Raw genomic sequence first — 25,133 nt, 5'->3', positions numbered from 1 at the left:
ATAGCACCCCAAGGAAGTGAAGTTTTAGCCAGACAATATATAAATATGCATTTTGTTCCTGATAAAATAGGTTTAATTCCAGTATCTAGCAACATTTGGGCAAAAAGATTTCTTTGTTAAAGCTTTTACTTTCTGTAGGGATCTTAAAAGGTTTACTCCACATGGTCACCAAAAATCGAGCAAGACCGATCTTTCCTGCAAAGTCAACTTCAGCTGTGACTTGAGTATTCCTCCTGACTCTGCACACATGATGGTTTTGTTCAGGAAGGATGCTGCTCTTGCCTGGAGTTGGCTGTGCCCTGAGGTCTTGCAGCCCAGGCTTGCCCAGATGAGCAGCTGAGGCTCTCCAGTGTGCCACCCTCCAGCCTCCCAGCAGGCCCAGCATGAAGGACAAGGTGGCTCACAGCTCAACTATCGAAAAATATTTGTGAAATGGAAAGAACATATTGGAGCAGAGAGGATCACAGCTTGTCTACCCCAGAGCATATGGATGCAGAGCTACTGGGGACATGAGAGCCTTTGTGCGGTGCTTCATGCTGTTGGTCTTGCTTGAGGCAAGTGAGCTCAAGAGGTACTTCTCCAGGCAAGGCAACACGAGTGAGCTCAGCAGCATCAGCTAAGCACCAACAGCAGAGACTGGAAGTGATACTCCTGACCAGGCAGAGGCAAGAAAGATCATGCCTCTAGGCTTAGGATGGTTTGGAGAAAGGCATCACTCATGGTCTTGCATCACCTCACATCTGATGCATTATCAGACCACTATGGCCCCACAAACACAAGAATAAGCAGACTCAGTGTTATAATTCAGCTGCAAGGCATCAAATATTTTTAGGCCTTCATTTTTGCCAGCTTAATGTGATTTAGCTGGGACAGAAGATTCACAGGATGTTAGGGGTTGGAAGGGACCTCTGGAGACCATCAAGTCCAACTCCTGTGCCAGAGCAGGACCATAGAAACTAGTCAGCAATGCATCCAGATGGGTCTTGAATGTCTCCAGAGAAGGAGACTCCACAACCTCCCTAGAGAGCCTGTGTCAGTTCTCTGGGACCCTCACAGTGAAGAAATTCCTCCTCACGTTGAGGTGGAGCCTCCTGTGCTGTAGTTTATATCCATTGCTCCTTGTCCTATCACAGGGCGCAACTGAGCAGAGCCTGTCCCCTCCCTCTTGACACTCAGCCCTCAGATATTTATACACATTTATTAAATCCCCTCTCAGTCTTCTCTTCTCCAGACTAAAAAGCCCCAGGGCTCTCAGCCAGTCCTCATAGGGCACATGCTCCAGTCCCTTCATCATCCTTGTAGCACTCTGATTTGAGGCCCACTACAGAAATCCAGGCACTGTCATAGTATCATAGTATGTCCTTAGCACTAACAGAAGCAGGCCCTTAACACACAACCAAAAGGTCATGACAAAGTAAAAATCATCCACTCACCAGCTTTGCAGGCTAAAAATCAAATACATTTAACACTGAACTGCAAAACTTGTGTGTGTGGGGGGGTGTGTGCGTGTGAGAGAGAGAAAACAAACAAGCCTCGGTCTGTTGGATTGCTTTAATAAAAGGTTTATTGGAAATATTTTTGTGCAGACATACAACAGTCAACAATGCTGTTCAAAGCTACAAATTGTCTAAGTTTTCCAAACCCTCTAAAAACACAAGTAAATGACCTTCATTTGTATTCAGTCTGGGAGGGAAACAAACTCCACTGTAACGTGATGCCGTATTTAAACTACCAGAGGACATTAATAGGACGTGAAAATGGTAACACTTCTAGAGGAAAAAAAACCCACACACCACTGCTGCTCTGCTGGGAGCCAATTAAACATCCCCCCACAGCACTGCTCCTCTCTGCATATCCAGATTAAAACCTCCCCATCTGAAACAATATTTAAGCAATTTGAGTACAGATATGACAGACAAGCTGGCACATGACTTGGCTCGCTGATGAAAAAGATGTTGTTAAAGACCCTGTCACTCAAGCCACTGCATATTTGACCTCTCAGCACAATGGGCTGCACTTTGGGGGCAGGAGGAGGGACAGGGGAGGTTTTCAAGTCAGACAACTCTTCCAACACACACATGCACACACAGTCCCAGAGGGCTTGGCTGCCTCATTGCTTTATATCATCTGGAGCATTCCTTTTTAAAGAAAAAGAAAAAAAGAGTTGAGAAACAACTTTGAGCAACTTCCCAATGTAAGAGCTCTTGCTAGTAAGAATACCTGCATTCCCTTCCTGAATCAAAATACCCACCAGGAAGGTGAAGGAGAGCATAGCCACTGCCTGTTCAGTTCCATGTTTTCTAAGAAACCCTGCAGATGCTTTGGTGCTGATTCATTTATGCCAAGACGACATCTGGAACATCTTCGCAGGGAAGCCACCCAGTAAGGTGGTCAGAACTTGAAACAATCACGTCTTTCTCTTAGTGTTGGCTTTTTCCCTCGGCTTCATCACCCCATAATTATAAGGGTGCTGACCTCCCAGCTCTGCACAGTGACAGTTTGGCAATATATTAGTCTTTTCTTCATCATTAGACTTCTGTGTAACTGCCCAGAGCTGGACTTGCCCACACTGAATTTGTCATTTACCCACTTCTGTTTCTCTTGAGTAGTTACAGAGATGCTGAGGGAGAATGATCCCCTCACAGCAGACTTTAGGAGAGTTTGTCTCACCTTCATATATAGTTTCATAGTTTCATAGTTTCATTCAGGGTTGGAAGGGACCACAAGGATCATCTAGTTCCAACCCCCCTGCCATGGGCAGGGACACCCCACACTAGATCAGGCTGGACAGAGCCTCATCCAGCCTGCTCTTAAACACCCCCAGGGACGGGGCCTCGACCACCTCCCTGGACAACCCATTCCAGGGTTTCACCACTCTCAGGGTGAAGAACCTCCTCCTCACATCCAGCCTGAATCTCCCCACCTCCAGCTTCATTCCATTCCCCCTAGTCCTATCACTACCTGAGATCCTGAGAAGTCCTTCCCCAGCCTTCCTGTAGGCCCCCTTCAGATACTGGAAGGCGACAATTAGGTCTCCTCGGAGCCTTCTCTTCTGCAGACTGAACAGCCCCAACTCCTTCAGTCTGTCCTCATAGGAGAGGTGCTCCAGCCCACTGATCATCCTCGTGGCCTTTCTAAGGGAAAGTTTTAGAGAAACACCACCACTGGGCTATTTTATCTTCTGTCCACACCACAAATAAGCAAGTCATGAATCAAATGAAATAACCTCTCAGCTTCACACTATCACAAAAAGACCCAAGTTGCCACATAAAAAAGTCCCTTCCACCATCCTCAGAGACAAGAGCCTGCTCAGAAACAACACCCAAGAAGTCCTGTTAACTCACTGTGAAAGACACTTCCTGTCAGGACTGAAACAATTTCAGTGAATAGCTTCTGTGGGTCCAGGAGGCAAACAGCAGCTAGTAACCAATTTAGCAATCTAGCCTAATCCTGAAAACAACCTGCTAGAGCCAGCGTGTGCTAAGCAGGGGGGCTTCTGGCAGAGATGCATTCCCCTTCTCCAATTCCAGAACTCAGCTTGGCACCAGAGAACACAACTTCAGGAGCTAATGGAGCTTCACAAACTCGCAACACAGTTGTCTTCCTCCTTTGCTATAGCTGCAAGAAGGAACCAGGGACACAAGCTTTGTCTCAGCTCTTCTGGAAAGCTGAGGAATCCCTCCCTTGTCTCTAATAGCAGCAATAGTATTGGCCAAGCTATTTAGTTTCCCCGTCCCATCACCACTCTAAATGGCCCATCCAAGAACACATTCCCAGCCAGATAAATCCAGTCCTGCTGTTTGGGCTCTAAGAAGTGATCACCTTTGGGATTTATTTGCTTGGCCACTCAGCACAGGGCACTTTCTGCTCTTCATTTTTGCCAAAGAGGCTCAAAGCCTCCATTAATTTTGCTGCTAGGTATAGAAAAAGGTATGGAAAGCAGGGGTTCTGCTGCTGGAGCAGCCTGCTTTATGCCTGCTGCTGCTGGCAAAGTCCCATCAGCCACCAGCTATGATACAAAGAAAACTCCTACAGGCAGCTCCCACAGGCTACTCCTCTGGGCTGTGCCTCTCGGCCCATCTGGAGAGCCACCCTTCAGTGTGGGATCTGGGACAGACCTCCTGCACAGAGGGCTTCCAAAGAACAGTGACATGACAAGTGAGCAACACACTAAAGAGAAGCATCAGTGCGTGTTTGCTTACTTGCCAAGTGACGAACACAGGGCCAATGGTGGGATGTGAACAGACCATGTACAAGTTCAGGCATCAGATTCATAACCTGCTGAGTCTTCATCTGCTGTGTATCTCTTTACACTATCTGCAGTGACAAACGTGACTTCTAGCTAGGGACAACACTTTGGATTTGAATTGAAAACTGTGCCCATTTCTGAGAGGCTCTTCAGCCCTGAAAAAGCCTGCCTGCAGGGCAGCCTCAGGGCTGTGCCCAGGGCACCCTGCTGGTATAAAGCAGGGAGAAGGGTCTGGGTCTGCTTGGTGCTCAGCATCCTCAAGGAGGCATGGAGCTGCAGCATAGGCAGACTGGAGAAGAAATGAGTAGAAGGGTCCTTCCCGATAGGACAGAAAGAGCCCAGCTGTCTGGAGACTGAGGAACATGCATGGTCTGTGCCATGTTTCAGAAGCAAACTACGACCCAGATCATAGAAGGGTAGGAGTCCAAATGGACCTCAGAGGATTGAGTCCACACCCTCTACCAAGGCAGGATCACCAAGGTCAGGTTACACAGGAACAATTCCAGACAGGTCTTGAAAGTTTCTAGAGAAGATGACTCTACAACTTCTCTGGGCAGCCTGTTCCAGCGCTCCATCACCCTTACAATGAAGTTTTTCTTCATGTTGAGATATTTCATGCATCCTAGTTTGTATTCATTGTCTCGTCTTACATCACAGGACACCACTGAAGAGACTAGCACCTTCTTCTTAACACCCACCCTTCAGATATATACCTTTTCAAAACTAAACAGCCCCATCTGTCTCACCCTTTCCTCATAAGACAGATGTTCCAGTCCCTGAACCATACTCATAGCTCTCCATTGGATGCTAGGGGAAGAGGAACCTCCCTTGACCTGCTAGCCACAGTCTGCTTAATGCACCCCTGCATAACCATTAGCCTTCTTGGCCACAAGGGCACATTGCTGTCCTGTGGATAACTTAAGGTCCATCAGAACTCCAAGGTCCTTCTCCATGGAGCTACTTTCCAGCAGGTCAACCCCTAATCTGTATGGGTGCATGGTATTGTTCCTGCCCAGGTGCAGGGCTCTACACTTACTGAACCTCATTCAATTCCTCTTTGCCCATGATCTCCAGGCTGTCCAGGTCTCACTGAATGGCTGCACAGCCTTCTAGTCTGTCAGCCACTCCTCCCTCTTTGGTATCATCAGCAAACTTGCTAAGGGTGCACTCTCCTCTATTCCCTTATCCAATTCAATGACAAAGATGTTGAATGAGGCTAGACCCAGTGCTGACCCCTGGAAACATCACTAGTTACAGGTCTCCAACTGGACTCTGCACTGTTTGATCACAACCCTCTGAGCTTTGTTGTTTACCCAGTTTGTGATCCGTCTCACCATCCACTCTCCTAGACCAGACTTCCTGAGCTTGCCTACATGGATGTTATGGGAGACAGTGTCAGGCTGCTCTGCTTCAAACTTGAATTGTGAGGCATAATACTATAGCCCACAATATTTAAAAATTAAATTAAGCCATTATTTATAAATGCAAGGAAGAAGGTAAATAGGGCAGCACTAGTCTGCACTGAGGACTGGAAGCAAGGCAAAACAGCAGATTTGGTGAGTTAGCCCAGAAGGGCAAAAATAAGCCTGTAGGACAAGGCCAGTGTACATTTCAAGCTCTTGAGGCTGTCCATAGAGTGCTAAGTTGCACCCAGTGAGGCCACCAACCAAATCATAGTCCTTGCATTTCACTTATTCCAGTCCACCTGAGCTGCCTCTGCTTTATTTATGAGCACTGTCTCCCAGCAAACACACTCAGGGACATGCTGTAAAAATAATGCAATCTTGGTAACAAGAGAGTTCCCTGCAGCATGTGCTATTAGCTGCTGGCTGAGGCAGGAGAAGAGACTGCACATTTCTGGCGTGCAGTGAGAGGCGTGTGGTCTAGTGAAGTGCAGATTAGCCAGGCTTGACTGTTATCTTAATTTACAGCCCATATAGTTCATGTTAACTCCACACACATTTTTAGATACATTAGCAGCTTAGTTTGACTCTGATGCTTTTATTGGTTATTCGCCATTTCTCCTTGACAAGTTATTACTGATTTCCCATGCTAGCTCCCTACAGCAAGGCCTGAAGCCCTGTCAAGAAAAAGAAAATGTCAACAGACTTCTCAGCAGTGCTCAGTTCAGGCTCCCACTCGCCGGCTTTAATTTGCTACCAGGCAATTGTTAAAGCAGCAGCAGCTTCTCTGCAAGTGGTGGTTATGGCGGTTCAAAAAGAAACAACTAGATACAGGTTTGATGCAGGAAAATTGCCACTTCCTTCTGAATACTCACAGTCCTCACCCCTGCCAACATTGCTCAGCACAGAGAGCTGCCCAGGAAATCCTTTTCTGATAAACCCTAGGTAGTTAAGACTGGACAGCCAAGCAGAAATCCCCCATCCCTTCTGCTCTGATACCTTGTCTAGTTGATAACACTTGCACACAGTGCTTTTAAAGGTTGCTCTTACTGCTACGTGTGTTTGCATTAGTGAACAAGGAATTCTGTTGATGCAGGGCAGCTGCCATTCTCCTTTTGCTAACACACCTCATCACTGCTCACCAAGACAAGCAAATCCAACAGTCAGGCTACAGCATATTACAATACATTAATTCCCGTAATGACTCCAAAGAACAAGAAGAATGCCAGGTCTTGACCTAGGTGGGCTCTACAGGATTAACTCTGCTAGAGATAAAGACCTTACAGTGATGATAAAGTCTGACCCATGAGCCCCAGTGTCACATACTGTATAGGCCTGTGACAAACCCCATGTGTAATTCCCATTGAGCTGACATCAACACACGCACCTCAGTCTAAGCCACTACTCCCTCTACAGAGGGTTTGTGTTTGTGACACACTGACCTCAATTTACAGAGAGGTCAAAATGATAGAGCCTGTCGCCTGCACTAATAAAATAAATCACATTAGATGACAGTTTCTCCTCCCCACGATCTCTCATTCTGTTTTGTAAAACTCTGTTGCACGAGGTTGAGAAAAGGCTCCAGAATCTTTTCCAGGCTCCGTTCAACACATTTACTTGTCCTTCTTTATTATCCAGAGCTTTTTAGACATTTTTCTCCCTGTATCCTCATGAAAAGCCTCCCAATTGTTTACATACCAACGTTTAGTATGTGGCTTAGAGTGCAAATACTAAGCTGATCTCTCTCTTTGTCTCAGTGAAAAGTTAATTTTCCTGGTGTTGTCACAAAAGGAAGAAACGTTTAGCAGGTTTGAAGACAGGCTTACACCACACATTTCCTAAATAGATTGTTTCTAAACAACGAAGTGTTTGACAGGTTAGATCAACATTAGCACTTGAAATCTCCCGGGATCAGGCTTACCCTCCTTTTATTTCTTCTCTGCACTACTATTCGTGCCTGTAAATAAAATTCACCTCCCCGAAAACGTGTCCACCCACCCCTGGCCCCTTGACATTCATGCCTATGGCAACATTATTTGCACGTTTCCCTTATTGCATAATTGTCTCATTAGCACTGCAGAAAGAAGGTGATGACTTTTTCCTCTGTGCCATCAGCCTAATTGAAGAGCTTGGTGCTGCAGAGCAAAAACCTGCTTTTTAACATGGAACGGGAACCGGAGCCTCTGAGGTGACACTGGGAACTGAACCACGACACTTGAGCGCCAGCATTTACTCACAACCCTTCAGGAATACTAAGCCGGGGGAGGGGGGGTCAGGCTGGCGTTTTCCTTTTCCTTGCTAAACATAAATATTCATATTCAAATTGCTTTCAGATATATTTAAATCAGTGAAAAGTCCTGGATGACAGTCAATAGTGCAAAATACAACGCCGACTTTTGAAATGCACAGCTGTAGTACATACATTAACCACGCAACCTGGGTAAAACACAGCAGTATTTACTTTACGCCATTCAGAAACGTGGCTTGGCGACTCGAATTATTAGAACTTGTCTGGAGGACAGCATAAGTTTTCTAAGAGCTCTTTCAGCCTTAACTTATGCCCCAGTTTTGGCGGTTTTTTTTCTTCACAACTCCGATCTATGCAGCAGCATGCCTGTCCCACTGGCACGGCAAGGCCATGGAGCTAGCATTCTTTCCAGGGCTCAGGAGGTTGAGTGTGTTGGGAAGCCTGCTGATGGATCAGATCTAGAAGAGGGACTGCTTTGGCTGAACAACCACCCAGTGGGTCTCTTCACAATGCCCAGCTCTCTGTGTGTGTACATGTGTATGCACACACGTGTGGAAACCCCTCCTAAATGTGCCTTTGCAAGCCTGTCTTTCCTGGTCAGCAGAATGTTTCTTTGGGGTTATAGTAACAGCCTCCTGCATGGATGCACATCCTTCTCAATGTCTGACAAGCTTGTACCTATTAAGTTCTCTCTGTCTGCTCTATTGTTAAAGTGGGAATGGGATCATGGAGGGGAAACTCTGGGTTACATTTGAAATGCATGTCCAAATACATACATCATGAAAGTTACCAGGAGGCACCTATTTGAGTTCATTGTTGTGCACAATGCCATGCACTCACAGCAGCTGCCCTGCTGAGCTCTTTTGACTTCTACATCCTGACTTTGTGAGTAACCTATTAACTGGGTTTTAGAAAGCTAAGATACAGCCCTAATAAATGCTGTAAGAGGGCAAGAAATATTCTAAGTAATTCATTACTACCTCGTGTTATTCTTGTGTCATAAGAAGGCAAATAAGCATTTTTAGCTGCAGACTGTGTTGCAATCAAAAATTTTATCCCAAATTGTCTGTTAAAATTTCAGCCCAATTAGTAAACAGTGAATATTAGAGGGAATAAAGTCTGCATGCAGCCATGTGCACTGGGCCTGTGCATAACCAAACAGGAAACCTCAGCACCCTGCTCCAATTAAGCAAAGGCTGAGTTCTCATGGAACATAAATTTTCTACTTTTCTCCCAGAACAACCTTATGCTGATGTTTTAAATAGTGGTAAAACATTGCTTTTAATTTCACACCTCACATAGCACAGTCAAATGCTTCATAACAACATAAACAAAACTTTATGCAGAGCTTTGCGACTGAATTCAAACAATGATTCCCCCACCCACGCAACTTCTGCTCGAGATTTGCAGGGAGGATACAGAAACTTGTTGGCTAAGGCCACAGAAATGAGTTCTCTGGTGTTTTGGCTGCTGCTGCCAACCCTTGTCAAGAATGTGTTAACAGTGGATGCATTGATCCAAATCCCATTATTCCCACCACCCATCAAGTGAAGGGCCATCTATTCTATTTCTGCTCTCCTTTTGGTTGTATCGTAGGACCGAACAACTTGCGACTGGGAAACGACGCCGTGTTCTTCTTGAGAAAATGCATACCCATCTGTGAAAGCAAAGCAGAAAGAGGTAAATCAGCAGAGTCCAGCTCAAGGGCAGGGCTTGGTTTCAAGGACAGTTTTAGGCATCATGGAAGCCACATGACTGAGACTGCAACAATCTCCATTTCTGTACCATACTGCTGACATTTGCTGATGTTCACCACATTGCCCGCGTGGCACAGGAAGAATCATAGAATGGTCTGGGGTGGAAGGGACCTCCGAAGGTCATCTAGTCCAACCCCCTCTGCACTGCACAGGGGTATCCTCAACTAGATCAGGCTGCCCTGTTGACCCTCACCTTGAGTATCTCCAGGGATGGGGCCCCAACCACCTTCCCAGGCAACCTGTTCCAGTGTTCCACTACCCTCATGGTAAAGAACTTGTTCCTAACATCCTGCTGCCAGCTCTTTCTTACTACTCCCCAGGCCAGGTCAGTGTACACAGTCAACATTTCCCTGAGTTAATGTGACTAATAAACCACAGATTGATTTGGACACCACGTGTACTCCCACAGTAGCAGAGCTTCTTTTTAAAGACTTAATAGACAGGTAAAGATTTGCATTTTGGCTCCAATCCTCTATAGTCTGCTTGATATCAGTAGCTTCTCTGGAGGAACATGGAAACATCTAGATGACGGCTCTGAGTCACATCTCCCTCTCAACTCCATTCAGGATTTTTTTTTTACATGTTTCCAGGTGGCATCTGACAAATTAAACTGGTAAATTCTTGATTCTCTTGGCCAGCAACCTGTATCTTAGAGCAAACTGAAGCATATTCTGGAGGTTAATCCTGCTAGTTAGCACGACCCTTTGTTCTCCCTACAAATTGCACACATTAAAGGCAAGGACCATATCTGACATCATCTGCAAAACACCATGTTTCTTGTAAAACAGTCACAAAAGCTGACATGGTGAAACACCAAACTGTTTAAAACAGACATGACCCTGAAGAAAATTCTGAATGGAAAACTATAGCAAAGGACAACAGTTTGTGACAAGCAAAGAAAGGTCATTTTCAGGTGTAAATGAGTAACCAGAAAAAGGAGAAGGGCAGGTTAGCATAGCTGCAAAAATGGAGCAATAGAAAAGTCACAGCTTATACAGAACAAGATAATGCTTTATAGTAAGAAAGCAAGGAAGAGCTGACAGATGTGAATATTGCCTGAGAGAACCCAAGAACGTGAAAGGTCGTCTACTCTCTCACAGCTAACTCTCCATAGGCGATTCTCCACCTTCCCTGAGTGGCTCTGGAAACAAGAGCTTGTGAATTCTGAAATCCTGCTCCAGATTCATACTAGCCTGAAAGACACAGTACCAAGATGATGTCCCAGTTACTAACCAGAGACCTAGCAAGTGTCTTTCAGAAGTCTTCCTTTAACAGGCTTAAGATATATGCCCCCCAGATCAGGTGCTGAGGTGAGATAAGGCTGAACACAACACAAGGGACCCTACCACAGAAAGGCACAAAGCAGCTTGGTGCTGCAGACTGAGTTTGTTCCCTGTGGGCCTGAATGCATCCTGCTTTGGAGCAGGTGACCAATGCTGATAGCCAGGAGAAGCCCAGAAGGCTAGAAATGAACTGTATCCCCAGAGTGAAGCTTGTTAAACGTTCACCTTGACAAACATGTTGGGACAGATGCTCAAGCATGGGCACATCTTTTCTTCTGGCTGATGCCTGCCCAGAGAGGGTGGCTAGCAAATCCTATACAGCTGTAAGCTGCTGGGAAGAGAGCCCCACAACACTAGGGATGACCACTATTTAATTAATGTGAATGGTGGTCTCCTCTCTCACAGAATGAAGGTAAATGCCACCTTTGAAGCCAGAGGGGCTTCACTATACATGTGAACTCCTAAGGCAGAAGGCATGCAGCACACTACCAGCAGGCTAACTGATCAGGATTCACCAGCATGGTAGGAAATCTTTGAATCCCCTCCATTTACTGACAAATGGAAATACTGATTATCCCAGCATCTCATTTGATTTTCCCTGACCAATTCTATGCCAACATACATACAGCTACAGAAGTACAGGTTGTTTTTGCCTGCCTCTAGCTGAAAGTTCACAGAGCACATTCACAAAATGCAGAGTGTCTTTTGGAAGAAAGTATGTGGATGGTGGGTAATAAAAACATGCTTTCATGTGAAAAAGGTCAGATTTACAATTAAAAAAGTACCTCCAGTAGGCTTGTTCCTCACTAAGGGCCAGCATACTGCCAGCTTTGCTGGTTACATGCTCAATGGAAAGTCAGCTTAGTCAAAGATCACAAGCTGAAGCCCTAGAAGACTGAAACCCATGTCCCATAATCTGGTCTGCATCAAGATGGCTTTCCTACACTTACTTATTCAGTAAGATCATTCAGATCAGTAAATTCTTCAGCTGTCACAATTCCTGCAGGTCTAGCCCTGACCACACAAGTGTGGGGAGCCTGTTAAACACAGGCATCTTCCCATGACCTGCTTACTTCCAGTGATAGCACAGACCTACAAACATCCAGGCAGCCCAAGCACTCTGCAAACCCATACAAAATGCAATCAAGGAAATACACTCACCACTCTCACACTGGTAGAAAAAAACCTTAGCATGGCAAAAATATTGGAGGCTAAGACAGACAAGCAATGGTACCCTTACACCCTCATGTTCTTGACCCATCTTGACCCATCCTGAAACACTAGCAGTGAGGGTTTTGTGCATGTATCCTGGGAAAGGTTGTAACCCTCATACTTGCACACTGCCCTACTTAGTGGAAGCTCAACATTTGGCAGTTTATTTAAAACTCTTCCTGTTGATCTCTGTACAGGAAGATGAGATCACATTACATATTTATTACATTTATCATGCATTTCTTTTATTAACAGTACAATTAAAATCGAGCTTCAAGCTGCTCAGGCAGCTGACTTTGCCTTGCGGAGTCAGAACACTGAATGCTTGAGTCCCATGAGCACTCCCCAAGCAGGTCTACGTTTCCACTATTTTCAGATCCCATCCAAAAACAATGAAAGTTTCCATCTGCCTGTTACCAGAGAACTTTTCTGGAAGTTTGAACTTTTCCCCCAACTCCAGTTTTAAAACCGTACCTATGAGCCTGCCCTGGGAACAAGGCTCTCATTGTTCAGCTGCCCTGCAACAGCCCAAGGAAGAAGCATGTTTCTTTGGGTCTTTCTGGGCACAAGCCACTCATGGCCACTGCAGAAGGCAGGACCATTGTGTTCAGGAGCTTTCCATTAATGGGGGAAAGGTGCACTTTTGAATATCTGTCAGTGGGGCTCAGTTGTTAAGTGGAGATTCACATTCTCATCAAATCTAAGGTTTCACCTGTACCAGACGTTATCAGGTAACCTACTGAATTTTAAAAGCATCCTGCTGTGGCTTTTTTTATTTAAAGCTTTGATATTGTGTCAGTAGATCAGAATCTTGTCTGCCATTAGGTTTCTAATTTAACACACTCTTTCTGTTCCCTGCAATGACTGCTCAGATCTACGCAATGCCGGATCAGAGAAACCACGAGTGCGTCTTGAACACAACACTGTGCAACTAACTGCCCACTCACATTCAACAGCTTCCAAGACCAGGACTAGAAACAGTCCAGAGTGGTTTTTTTTTCCATTCTAGAAAATCTGCTCATGGAAGTACTGAGTACACTTTTAGTCACTTCAGGGATTTATTTTAGAGGCCACCTACTCCTTGCACTCTCCTGTGAACTGGCTGTCCAGGGGTTTGGGCTAAGACAGCAGTTCTCACTGGTTGCCTGTCAGAAAGCTTATCTTCTGCAGGATGTCACTGTTTCATACATGCACTGACATTACAGCCCACTGTATGAAATGCATTTCACATCATGTCCTTTGCCTTTCAAAAAAAGGCCAGTTGCAAATCCACTCTGTTTTAGGATTTGGGAGGATTTGAAGAAGAAATACAATAGGAAATGCTGCTTCTTGAATACCAATATTCTCCCTAACCTAACAAAAAAAACACTGTTAGGATATCGCTTGGGCAGCCAAATACTTTCTCAGGCCAAATGTCTGGTTTTGCACAGTTCTTAAGGAGTTCTGCCATGATACTGTGGCTCACATGTACCAAATAAACTCTAAATGCTCCCTCAGCTTTGACTTCTCCAGCAACCCTCATCCACTTATCCTGGGAAAGTGAGAGCTGCTCTAAGTGTTAAACATTTTGACTAATGGTTACAGAAATAATTCATTTTTCTGCTGATAAACTATCCCTGAGTTTTCTGAAGGATCCAAGAGGAATTCCTAACAAATGGTCCCATCTCTTTTGTCCCAGATGTTAACCTACTTGTACCACACATAGAAAACAGACCCAGATGTCACAGCGTCAATTCTACGCTGTTGATTCCTATTTCTTAAGTTGACTTTAAAAGATTGCAACTCCCCTCAACAGTCCACAAATATGTACCAGAATGTATATTACATTTAAAAACCCAAGCAAGATAGGAAGAGAGTTTAAAAACCATCTCAAGTAGCTATCCCCGTTGTTTGCCAAATCAAAACACACCAGCAGAAGTAAGAGGAAGGTGGTGTCTGCTAGTGGAGAATAAATGGTGGGATTAGAGTGCTCAGCATGAACACATTACTATTATTTATTATTTGCCAGCCCCCACACTGTGAAAGGGCCCTCAGATGACAGGTGCTTTTTCTCCACTGATTAATAAGGTGCACACCATAGGCTCTGTGTTCAGATTTACTCTATGCAATCACCATATTCTGTCAAACGAAGGGAGATTTTCTTTGCTAGCATAGGAAGCCTGAGCCAAGTGCAGTAATCCTCATTCTGGCACTTTAGGGGGAATCCTGCTGGAGCAGTGCTTAAGGAGAGCGGGATTCAGCTGTTTTTAAGACCATGTTGAGACAAATGACACACACTGGCAGGAGGTATTCTGAACTACAGGAGGGAAACTGCACTAGAGGGATGGTATGGGACTTTCTTTTAAAGACAGATAGGTCTGGGGGTACCTAAGCAAGCAGAGAGCATCACCTTTCACATCCTGCTGGTGAGGGTCTGGGAGCACAGCTGATATAGGTCAGTTATGCAGGAAGAAAGGTGAGGTCAGGAACCACTTTTTGTGTCTAGAGAGCTTGTCTAATGGAGATGCTACTTTCACAAAGTCACAGCAGGAAAAAAAGACATGAACATGGATGGAGACTTGAAGAAAGTTCACCTGGTGAAAACCTCCATGCTGGCAAACTCTCCGAGAGGGAAAACTTTTAGCAATTATTATTGCTCCTTCCCTTGAGATTGAACCCTACAGCACACTAATGGGAAAGGTCCAAAGGTACATCTGAGAGGAGCCTGGTGGCACTTCCTGCTCACTCCTACGAGGCTTTACAAAGCAGATGGCAATAAGCAATCCCCTAATTTCTCCAGGCACCTTTGCCAAGCCCAGAAGCCAGCATGGTCACTGCTTACTACTACATTCCACTGAGATGGTTTATGATAGTCTTGACAACCATAAAAACTCTTCCACTACAGTTTTGTGACAATCTCATCCAATGGGAACTTTCCTATTTTGTTTTTCTTTAGGCCTCCCAGAAGTTACACTGGTAGGAAGGAACCATGTGATCTTTGACAGTACAGTTACTAGACAAGATTTCTTTCATGCTTCACAGTTCTACAGGTGATGATTCAGGAAGATAAAAATAAAGGCAGAGCAAGAAAAAGAGCCAGGAAGGTCATACCCACTTTAAGAGCATGCCCTTCCAGATGGACAGGGGCTACTCTCCAAGGCAGACTCCTGAGCATCTTGTCTTTACTGGCAAGACATCTTTGAAAGATTAATCCTGGCTGACACTCCTGTATGGCACTGACAGGGCACGGGCAGTGTTACTCTACTCCACATTTTGGGGGCTGTGTCTGCTAGAACATGGTGCTGAATGAGAGCACTGCAGCCAGGTCTTGTGCTGTGCTAATGCTTTCATAGAGAAGTTGGCTCACCAAAAGACAGCTAAGGAAACATGTAAGAGTGAGAGTCTGCCTTCTGATACAGGACACTGCAGAGATTTACTTCTGTCAACTTTTTCCCCACTGTAGACTACTAGTAGTGGCCCTGAAACTCTCCATGGGATTCTCCTCCTTTCCAAGTGATTTGACACAAAGCTATTTAGGCATTTTTTTCTCTTCTCAAAAAATCTGGAAACAGCTGTTGTCAAAAACAACATAACAACATGACTCTCAAAACAGCACTACAGCTTTACAGTAGGCACTAGGAAATCAAATCACAGTATCACAGTATAACTTAGGTTGGAAAGGACCTCGAGGATCATCGAGTCCAGCCTATCAACACAGACCCCATGACTAGACCATGGCACCAAGTGCCACGTCCAATCTCCTCTTGAACGCCTCCAGGGACAGCGACTCAACCACCTCCCTGGGCAGCCCGTTCCAACGACGAATGACTCTCTCGGTGAAGAACTTCCTCCTCACCTCGAGTCTAAACCTCCCCTGGTGCAGCTTGAGACTGTGTCCCCTTGTTCTGGTGCTGGTTGCCTGGGAGAAGAGGCCAACCCCTTCCTGGCTACAACCACCTTTCAGGTAGTTGTAGAGGGCAATGAGGTCACCCCTGAGCCTCCTCTTCTCCAGGCTAAAAAAAAAAGAAGAGATGAAAGCCTGGTTCCCTTCCTTGTTGGGACCAAGGCAATTGATTTACTTAAGCCTTTGCCAGTTCTAATTAAACAAATAATTTTCCTGCTTCTTATGCAAGCATCAGATTCTGAGATGAAGTCACACAAGCAGTTTTTGGAAGAAGTGGCCTTCACAGGCTAGGGACTTGGAGCCGGGTGGAAGCACGCAAACAGTTCAAGACTTCAAACAGAGTGCTTGTAGTGTGATTTAAGATACCAGCCCAGCATGTCAAGGCTACTGCCCTATTCATCAGCTCTCTGCTTTGAAGAGCTCGGGCATTTAGTAAACAGTTGTACAATTTAGGGTTGTGCAAACAGCACATATGTTCCCTGGATTTCACACGGCCTCATACATATAGCAGCTATGCAACATTGGAAAACAACACTTGACAAGAGACGGCAGAAGTTTTAGAGGGTCATGGATATGCCATAAAAAGTGTCTTTCAATCCTAACAGTTTCACAATCCAAATGTACGTTCATGTGAAAAACAGATGGCTCTTTGTAACCTGTCTTGACTCATTTAGCACTTAATCATTTGCATTGATAGGGAAGCTGGTTATGCAAATTAGCATTGATTGTGATATCTCATTTTTTGTTCTTTTCCAATAGCTACTCATCCACTAACAACTGGGTGATGTGTTTTAGCAGACTAAAAATATACATCAAGTCTGACCAGGCACCACTAGTGTATCTTTATTAGAATAAACCAAACCAGGTTGGAAGAGACCTTCAAGATCATCGTGTCATAGTTTCATAGTTTCATTCAGGGTTGGAAGGGACCACAAGGATCATCTAGTTCCAACCCCCCTGCCATGGGCAGGGACACCCCACACCAGATCAGGCTGGACAGAGCCTCATCCAGCCTGCTCTTAAACACCCCCAGGGACGGGGCCTCGACCACCTCCCTGGACAACCCATTCCAGGGTTTCACCACTCTCATGGTGAAGAACCTCCTCCTCACATCTAGCCTGAATCTCCCCACCTCCAGCTTCATTCCATTCCCCCTAGTCCTATCACTACCTGAGATCCTGAGAAGTCCTTCCCCAGCCTTCCTGTAGGCCCCCTTCAGATACTGGAAGGCGACAATTAGGTCTCCTCGGAGCCTTCTCTTCTGCAGACTGAACAGCCCCAACTCCTTCAGTCTGTCCTCATAGGAGAGGTGCTCCAGCCCTCTGATCATCCTCGTGGCCCTTCTCTGGACACGTTCCAGCACCTCCACATCCCTCTTGTAATAGGGGCTCCAGAACTGGACACAGTACTCCAGGTGGGGTCTCACCAGGGCTGAGTAGAGGGGGAGGATCACCTCCCTCGACCTGCTAGCCACACTTCTCCTGATGCAGCCCAGGATCTGATTGGCTTTGCGGGCTGCAAGTGCACACTGAGAGCTCATGTTGAGCTTTTTGTCCACCAGCACCCCCAAGTCTCTCTCCTCAGGGCTACCCTCCAGCCAGTCACTGCCCAGCCTGTATTTGTGCCTGGGATTGCCTCGACCCAGATGCAGGACCCTGCACTTGCTCTTATTGAACTTCATGAGGTTGGCCTGTGCCCACCTCTCCAGCCTGTCAAGGTCCCTCTGGATGGCCTCCCTTCCCTCCAGCGTGTCTGCTGCACCACACAGCTTGGTGTCATCAGCAAACTTGCTGAGGGTGCACTCAACCCATCAACCCATCAACCAATCCAACCCACCCAAACAGCTAACCCATGGCACCAAGCACCCCATCAAGTCTCCTTCTGAACACCTTCAATGACGGCGACTCCACCACCTCCCCGGGCAGCCCATTCCAATGGGCAATCACTCTTTCTGTATAGAACTTCTTCCTAACATCCAACCTGAACCTCCCCTGGCGCAGCCTGAGACTGTGTCCTCTTGTTCTGGTACTGGCTGCCTGGGAGAAGAGACCATCATCAGCCTGTCTACAACCTCCCTTCAGGTAGTTGTAGAGAGTGATAAGGTCACCCCTGAGTCTCCTCTTCTCCAGGCTAAGCAGCCCCAGCTCCCTCAGTCTTTTCTCATAGGGCTTGTGTTCCAAGCCCCTCACCAACTTTGTTGCTCTTCTCTGGACTCGTTCCAGCAAGTCAACATCCTTCCTAAACTGAGGGGCCCAGAACTGGACACAGTACTTGAGGTGTGGCCTAACCAGTGCAGTGTACAGGGGCAGAATGACCTCCCTGCTCCTGCTGGCCACACTGTTCTTGATGCAGGCCAGGATGCCATTGGCCCTCTTGGCTGCCTGGGCACACTGCAGGCTCATGTTCAGCCTGCCATCGACCAGCACCCCCAGGTCCCTCTCTGCCTGGTTGCTCTCTAGCCACTCTGACCCCAGCCTGTAGCACTGCATGGGGTTGTTGTGGCCAATGTGCAGAACCCGGCATTTGGATGTGTTAAATCTCATGCCATTGGATTCTGCCCATCTGTCCAGCCTGTCGAGGTCTCTCTGCAGAGCCTCTCTACCCTCCAGCAGATCTTCCCCTTCTGCACAGTGATAAGTCTCTATAGCAGAGTGCTTAGACCTCAATTAATTTATGCATGTACAGATTTCTTCTGCCAATCATTGACTTTGGAATCCCCTCAAAGCGTGTTCACGCCCAAAGCTGCACTGCCATCAGCATCCCCAGCTCCTTGACACACAGGATTAAATCCTGACAGGAGCACATGGTCCAAAGGTCTGCTCTGTGCGCCAGCCTCTTTTCCAGGAGCAATAGGATTGGTCACTACAGACCCTACATCCCTTGACAGTGATGGCCTTGTAATGGCTCTATGAAGGCCAAAGACTAGTATATCCATCAGTGTTCCTCCCCTTCTAGTCAAATTCCCTGTGGAAAAGTGGAGTATCTCAGGCATTTGGGATCTCAAATACCACACCATGGCCTAAACAAGAGTTCTGCTACAGAAGATGACACAGCCAGCAAAGTGATTTTACTGGCCTGGGATTCCTAAGCAGTCTGAGGTTTTACTTCTCACTGCAATGGCAAGATATGAAATAGAAATCCTGAGTGCCCACTCATTGCCCTCTGCTCAGAAATACTGCGTGCTGGGGGGCTGTTTTTTCTAGTAAGATCAGCATCTTTTGATCACCAGTTTAATCTGAAGGGAGACTGCAATTTACCACCAGAAGGAGTTGACTGGACTCCCTGGTCCCTTGAGACAGCATGGTCCCTCAGTGTACCCACTTCACAGAGATGTTAGATGATTTTTAACACAGTGGAAGCCTTTGTAACACTGACACCAAAAAAAAAAATCATCAAGCTCAGCAGAGCCAGGTATGTCACATGTTCTTCTAGAAAGCTGACTAAATTAATGGCCTCTACACTAACACAAAATGCAATTTATACCAAATAGCAGCAGTAGCAAGATGTGACACTGCATCTCCCAGCAGAGGACAAAGAGGGAGAGGAGAGAGGAAGCTCTGCATGCCATGTCTTTTCTCATCAGAAACACACAGAACCCCTAAGTGACACCCCTGAAATATTGCTGTACCAGCTAACCACAGCTACATTGACTTCATAAAGAAACCATTACTGTTTAAGGTAGGCTCTATCACAACAGCCATTCAATTCTGCAGTGTTTTTGATTTCACAGTGTTCTCGAGTCCATCAGGGTTTTACATTTAGAGGACCTGCACATTGGGATTTTATCATTGGGGCCTATTGATTAGATCCCAGGGATTTATCCACATTTCAGCTCCACTTGCCTAAGGCCATGTACACTAATTCCACTTCCAAATGTCTGTGTCTTGCTTGGCAGCTCAGCCTCTGCACTAGATGATCTCTACCTACTATTTAATTAAAAAATAATCAGCCTGTGCTGCACTCATCTGGGACTGGTTGCAGCGAAACGCTTGCACACACCATCCGCTACTTACGTGACACGCTTTGCTGGACAGAATGAGCCCGGAAAAGGCTCGGAGGAGTTTTCCTGCCAAGCCTTTTTAACAGATGATCACGTTCGTTCACGCTGAGGGGGAGAAAGACAATAAAAACACCAGTCAGTAACCAGATAATTGCAAGGTAAAAGTCAAACCTACTTGAAGCACTTGGCAGCTTGGACTTTGTCAGTATTTAAGATGGTTGTAGCGCAGAACCTGATTTTCTCTTTCTTTAAACTGCACATTTCCAAGAGAACTCTCTAATAACAGAAGAGGAGAAGGCTCTGAGGAGACCTTATTGTGGCCTTCCAGTATCTGAAGGGGGCCTACAAGAAAACTGGTGAGGGATGTTTTAGGATCACAGTATCACTAAGGTTGGAAGAGAACTCAAAGATCATCGAGTCCAACCTGTCACCACAGACCTCTTTACTAGACCATGGCACCAAGTGCCACGTCCAATCCCCTCTTGAACACCTCCAGGGATGGTGACTCCACCACCTCCCTGGGCAGCACATTCCAGTGGCGAATGACTCTCTCAGTGAAGAACTTTCTCCTCACCTCGAGCCTAAACTTCCCCTGGCGCAGCTTGAGACTGTGTCCCCTTGTTCTGGTGCTGTTTGTCAGGTAGTGATAGGACTAAGGGGAACAGAGCGAAAATAGAAGTGGGTAGATTCAGATGGATGTTAGGAAGAAGTTCTTCACCCTGAGGGTGGTGAGCCACTGGAACAGGTTGCCCAGGGAGGTAGTGGAACCCCATCCTGGGAAGTTTTTTAGGCCAGGCTGGATGTGGCTCTGAGCAACCTGATCTAGTGTGAGGTGTCCCTGCTCAAGGCAGAGGTGTTGGAACTAGATGATCCTTGAGGTCCCTTCCAACCTTGACAATTCCATGATTCTGTTTTCAAAGGCTACTTTGTATGAGTTTACATTTAGTTAATCAACCTCTACTATCCTACTAATATCATCACTCTGATTTCTGTATGAGCAATATCTATAAATCATTACAAAACGTATCAGAAGTCTGACATCAAGTGGTATGGAACACTAAAAAAGGAGACCTCTCCTTAGCATTGTGCACATAAATCACAGCACCTACAAACTGCCTTAGAGAAGAGGAGCAAAGCATTTGGCTTAGGACATGGTAAAAGGCTTCTATCACACCTGCAAACTGGTCTGAAGCAATCAAAGGTGGAACCCATAGTTAACTGTCTTCTAAAGAACACTCATTTTCACCTCCCATACTGGAAAGGAAACTTACTATCCAGTTTTTAATTCAACACCCCTTTGGTTTACCCCATTTCCTGTTAAAGGCCTGAAAAATTATTACTGAATTGACAGAAAGTGAAAATTAAAAGCTGAGGCAGAAAATACAGCATGCTTACAGTAGGTTTACCATGGGTACACAGATCATTAGATTCTCCACTCTGATTTTTACTAAAAACACAACTCATTTCATCAAGAACTGGATGCCCAGAATTAACAAACAATGCCCGAGAGCCTGACCTTTCCCAGCACCTTATCAGGTATATGAGTCTCACAAAGTTCAGTGGACTTCAAAATAACCTAGGTGTCCAAATAGAATTACACTGAACCCTCTGCTTTAGTTCAGAGTTCCTCTGTGACTGAGTTAGGGGTTTTTTCCCATCTCACCCTTGCACCTAACAGTGAGATGGAGCCAGTGCAGCAGCTCCTTGCAGTGTGTTTATCCCATCTGAACCACATTTACACCGCTTCTATTTCCACAGTCCGCTCATTCTTTCACATGGTCATTGCCAGCAGGAACTCCACTGCTTGTGCTGCAAACATGGTTACATATCTGAATGCCAACGTTGCTACCCATCTTGGATTACATTACAAATTCACCTACACGTGGTAGATGGAATAGAAATCCCAGCGAGCACAGCTGCTGCTGTCAACAAGTTTACAACCATTTTAAACAAACAACTCCCTTTCACTAAAGCAGTTTGTTAACTTCAAACAAGAAAGTAACCCAAGAGCCTCCAAGATGCCTATAATATGTAACCCAGTCATGCAGGCTTATATGCCACTTAATAGTCCATTAGGGTGGTATCCAGGCTCACAGTCCTCTGTTCAGTGCATGAGACATCCATTAAAAAAAAAGGAGGATTCCTCCTATTTTCCCCTGTGGTCTCTAAACTCAGACACCTGAACTAGAAAGTGTACAGCCTATGGGTATCTGCTTAAAAATCTTTACAAGCTGTCAAAGTTTCACACACACGATCTCTTCTGCTCCTTCATGGTTGGCCTTGATGATCTTAAAGGTCTCTTCCAACCAAAAGGATTCTATGATTCTGTTATACAATTCACTTGGCAACATGGAATCTCACCTGCAATAGACAGGGCAGGTTGTTTTCCCTGCCTGCAGTCAGTAGTATTCCTTCAATATAAAAGAGAACTTGATAACAGAGTTATAAGCAAAACTATAGATTCCAACTGGGAGTGTCAATCTTAAGATGAGCTCTCAATGTGCACTTGCAGCCCACAAAGCCAATCAGTTCCTGGGCTGCATCAGGAGAAGTGTGGCCAGCAGGTCGAGGGAGGTGATCCTCCCCCTCTACTCAGCTCTGGTGAGACCTCACCTGGAGTACTGCGTCCAGTTCTGGAGCCCCTGTTACAAGAGGGATATGGAGGTGCTGGAAGGTGTCCAGAGAAGGGCCACGAGGATGATCAGAGGGCTGGAGCACCTCTCCTATGAGGACAGACTGAAGGAGTTGGGGCTGTTCAGTCTGGAGAAGAGAAGGCTCTGAGGTGACCTAATTGTGGCCTTCCAGTATCTGAAGGGGGCCTACAGGAAGGCTGGGGAAGGACTTCTCAGGATATCAGGTCGTGATAGGACTAGGGGGAATAGAATGAAGCTGGAGGTGGGGAGATTCAGGCTGGAGGTGAGGAGGAAGTTCTTCACCATGAGACTGGTGAAGCCCTGGAATGGGTTGTCCAGAGAGGTGGTTGGGGCACCATCCCTGGAGGTGTTTAAGCCCAGGCTGGATGAGGCTCTGTCCAGCCTGATCTAGTGTGGGGTATCCCTGCCCATGGCAGGGGGTTGGAACTAGCTGATCCTTGGGGTCCCTTCCAACCCTGACTGATACTATGAGCTATTGGACCATGAGATCTGCACGTGTTCAAGGAAGAACTTTGAGTTTCCACTAAACCCAGAGTTACAGCACAGAAGCTTCTAAGAATCTTTGAAGATCCAACAGGTTAAAATAACCCCAAACCAAACCTCCTTGTAAGGAAAATCAAGCACATAAAGAAACCTCCAACTGCTCAAAACAGGCAGCATGACAGAAAGTACATAGTACAAAGAGTCACCAGGTAAGTTGATGGCAAGCATGGAGGAAAATGTGACATTTCTCAAACCATTAGCAGGCTTTCAAAGTTGACAGCCCACAGAACCAATCATTACCAGTGCATATGCAAACTGTGATGCTCTATTGTGCAGCCTCCCACTGATTTCAGAGAATTGCTGAGTAACTAAATCCACTGACTGGTAAGTGTAGCAAAACCCCCTGAATTTAATTTCTCATCTTCTGCAGCTGGAGAACATACAGGGAGAGGTTTTCTGGTTTCAGCAGGAGAAGTAGAGGTGGGTTTAGATAGATGGCTTAAAAAGGGAATGATAAACCAATCAAACATATTTGTCCTAAGGGACAAGCAAGCAACACCTGCCACAAAATTCTGACACAGTCTCTTCAATCTTCCTGTTTACCACACAGCACCAGACAAAGTGCAGAATGGTACCTGCTAGAGGCCAGTAATGGTTAGCTCCTGAGGATTCTACGTGCAATAGAATAGAATAGACCAGGTTGGAAAAGACCTTTGAGATCACTGAGTCCAACCTATCACCCAACACTATCTATTGAACAAAACCATGGTAACAAGCGCCCCATCCAGTCTCTTCCTAAACACCTCCAGTGATGGTGACTCCACCACCTCCCTGGGCAGTCCATTCCAATGGCCAATCACTCTTTCTGTGAAGAACTTCTTCCTAACATCCAGCCTAAACCTCCCCTGGCACAGCTTGAGACTGTGTCCTCTTGTTCTGTTGGTGGTTGCCTGGGAGAAGAGACCAACCCCCACCTGGCTACAACTTCCCTTCTACAGGTAGTTGTAGTAGTTTAAGTTCACCCAAATTTCACTGAACTAAGAAGGTAAATAGAAGTACTCAAGGTGTGGCCTAACCGGTGCTGAGTACAGGGGCAGAATGACTTCCCTGTTCCTCCTGGCCACACTATTCCTGATCCAGGCCAGGATGCCATTGGCCTTCTTGGCCACCTGGGCACACTACTGGCTCATGTTCAGCCTACTATCAACCAGTACCCCCAGGTCCCTCTCTGCTAGGCTGCTCTACAGCCACTCTGACCCCAGCCAGTAGCACTGTATGGGGTTGTTGGGGCCCATGTGTAGAAGGATAGTGGAAGAAAGTGTGCTGTCATGGGGCTTCTGAACAGCAGTGACACATTACAGCTTTAAAGAAGCCAGATCTGGACTGACTTTGATATTGTTAGCTATAAAACCAAACGCCCACCTGACTTTCCTATTTGGAAAGTTACATTGGATTGTATCTATGCAGAGAAAGGAAGACCTCATAAAAGAATCAGAGCATTTGCAGTTTAAGTACAAGGGATGTTTAAGTAGACTGCAAGTCAAGACCAGTTAAGTACTCTAAAATGAACTCTTAATAAAGGTAAATGCAACACAGCTCTTCTGAAATGGATGAGTGATTTTTTAACAGATATTAGATCTCCCAATACAAGCCCTGAAAGGAAAGAGAAGGTAAGTGGGCTTCTTAGCTACCACATTTGTACTGATACCAAGAGTCTCTGCTTTCAGAAAAAGGTTTCAGTCTGCTACCAACAGATAAAGTGAAGGCTTCTCAGTTTCTCTCACTCTTAGAGGCAAATCATGCAAATTATGAGGTCAGACTTGCAGGCACCACATTAGACACTGCTCACAGAAATATTACTTGTAAATAAATCCCAAGTCTTAGCTGTGATTTTAAGTGTTAATTCTGCTTTCCAGTGACTCAGAGCCAGTGCCTAAACGCTCCCATGGAGTCCAAGGACA

The 25,133-nt window shown here is 45.9% G+C and overlaps 1 protein-coding gene across 4 annotated transcripts in view; it reads right to left on the bottom strand.

Moving 5' to 3' along the window:
* Positions 1-1,554: 1,554 nt before the first annotated feature.
* Positions 1,555-25,133, bottom strand: part of ATP8A2 (ATPase phospholipid transporting 8A2) — a 362,223-nt gene continuing 338,644 nt past the window's right edge. For 3 of the 4 annotated variants that reach the window (XM_068143684.1, XM_068143692.1, XM_068143711.1), the window contains 2 exons: positions 20,049-20,140; positions 1,555-9,557 (listed from right to left, as the gene is read on the bottom strand). In XM_068143684.1, coding sequence (XP_067999785.1) covers positions 9,460-9,557; positions 20,049-20,140 — 190 coding nt within the window. In that variant the 3' untranslated portion in view covers positions 1,555-9,459. Of the gene's footprint in view, positions 9,558-20,048; positions 20,141-25,133 lie in introns of those variants that run through there. The other variant, XM_068143701.1, reaches the window with a different exon arrangement.

The sequence above is a fragment of the Melanerpes formicivorus genome, unplaced genomic scaffold (assembly GCF_026170545.1).
Source record: "Melanerpes formicivorus ecotype bairdi unplaced genomic scaffold, bMelFor1.0.p_v2 SCAF_1, whole genome shotgun sequence".
Lineage (NCBI taxonomy): Eukaryota > Metazoa > Chordata > Aves > Piciformes > Picidae > Melanerpes > Melanerpes formicivorus.
Note: the sequence above shows the minus strand (reverse complement) of the source record. Positions and strands in the feature narration are given on the sequence as shown.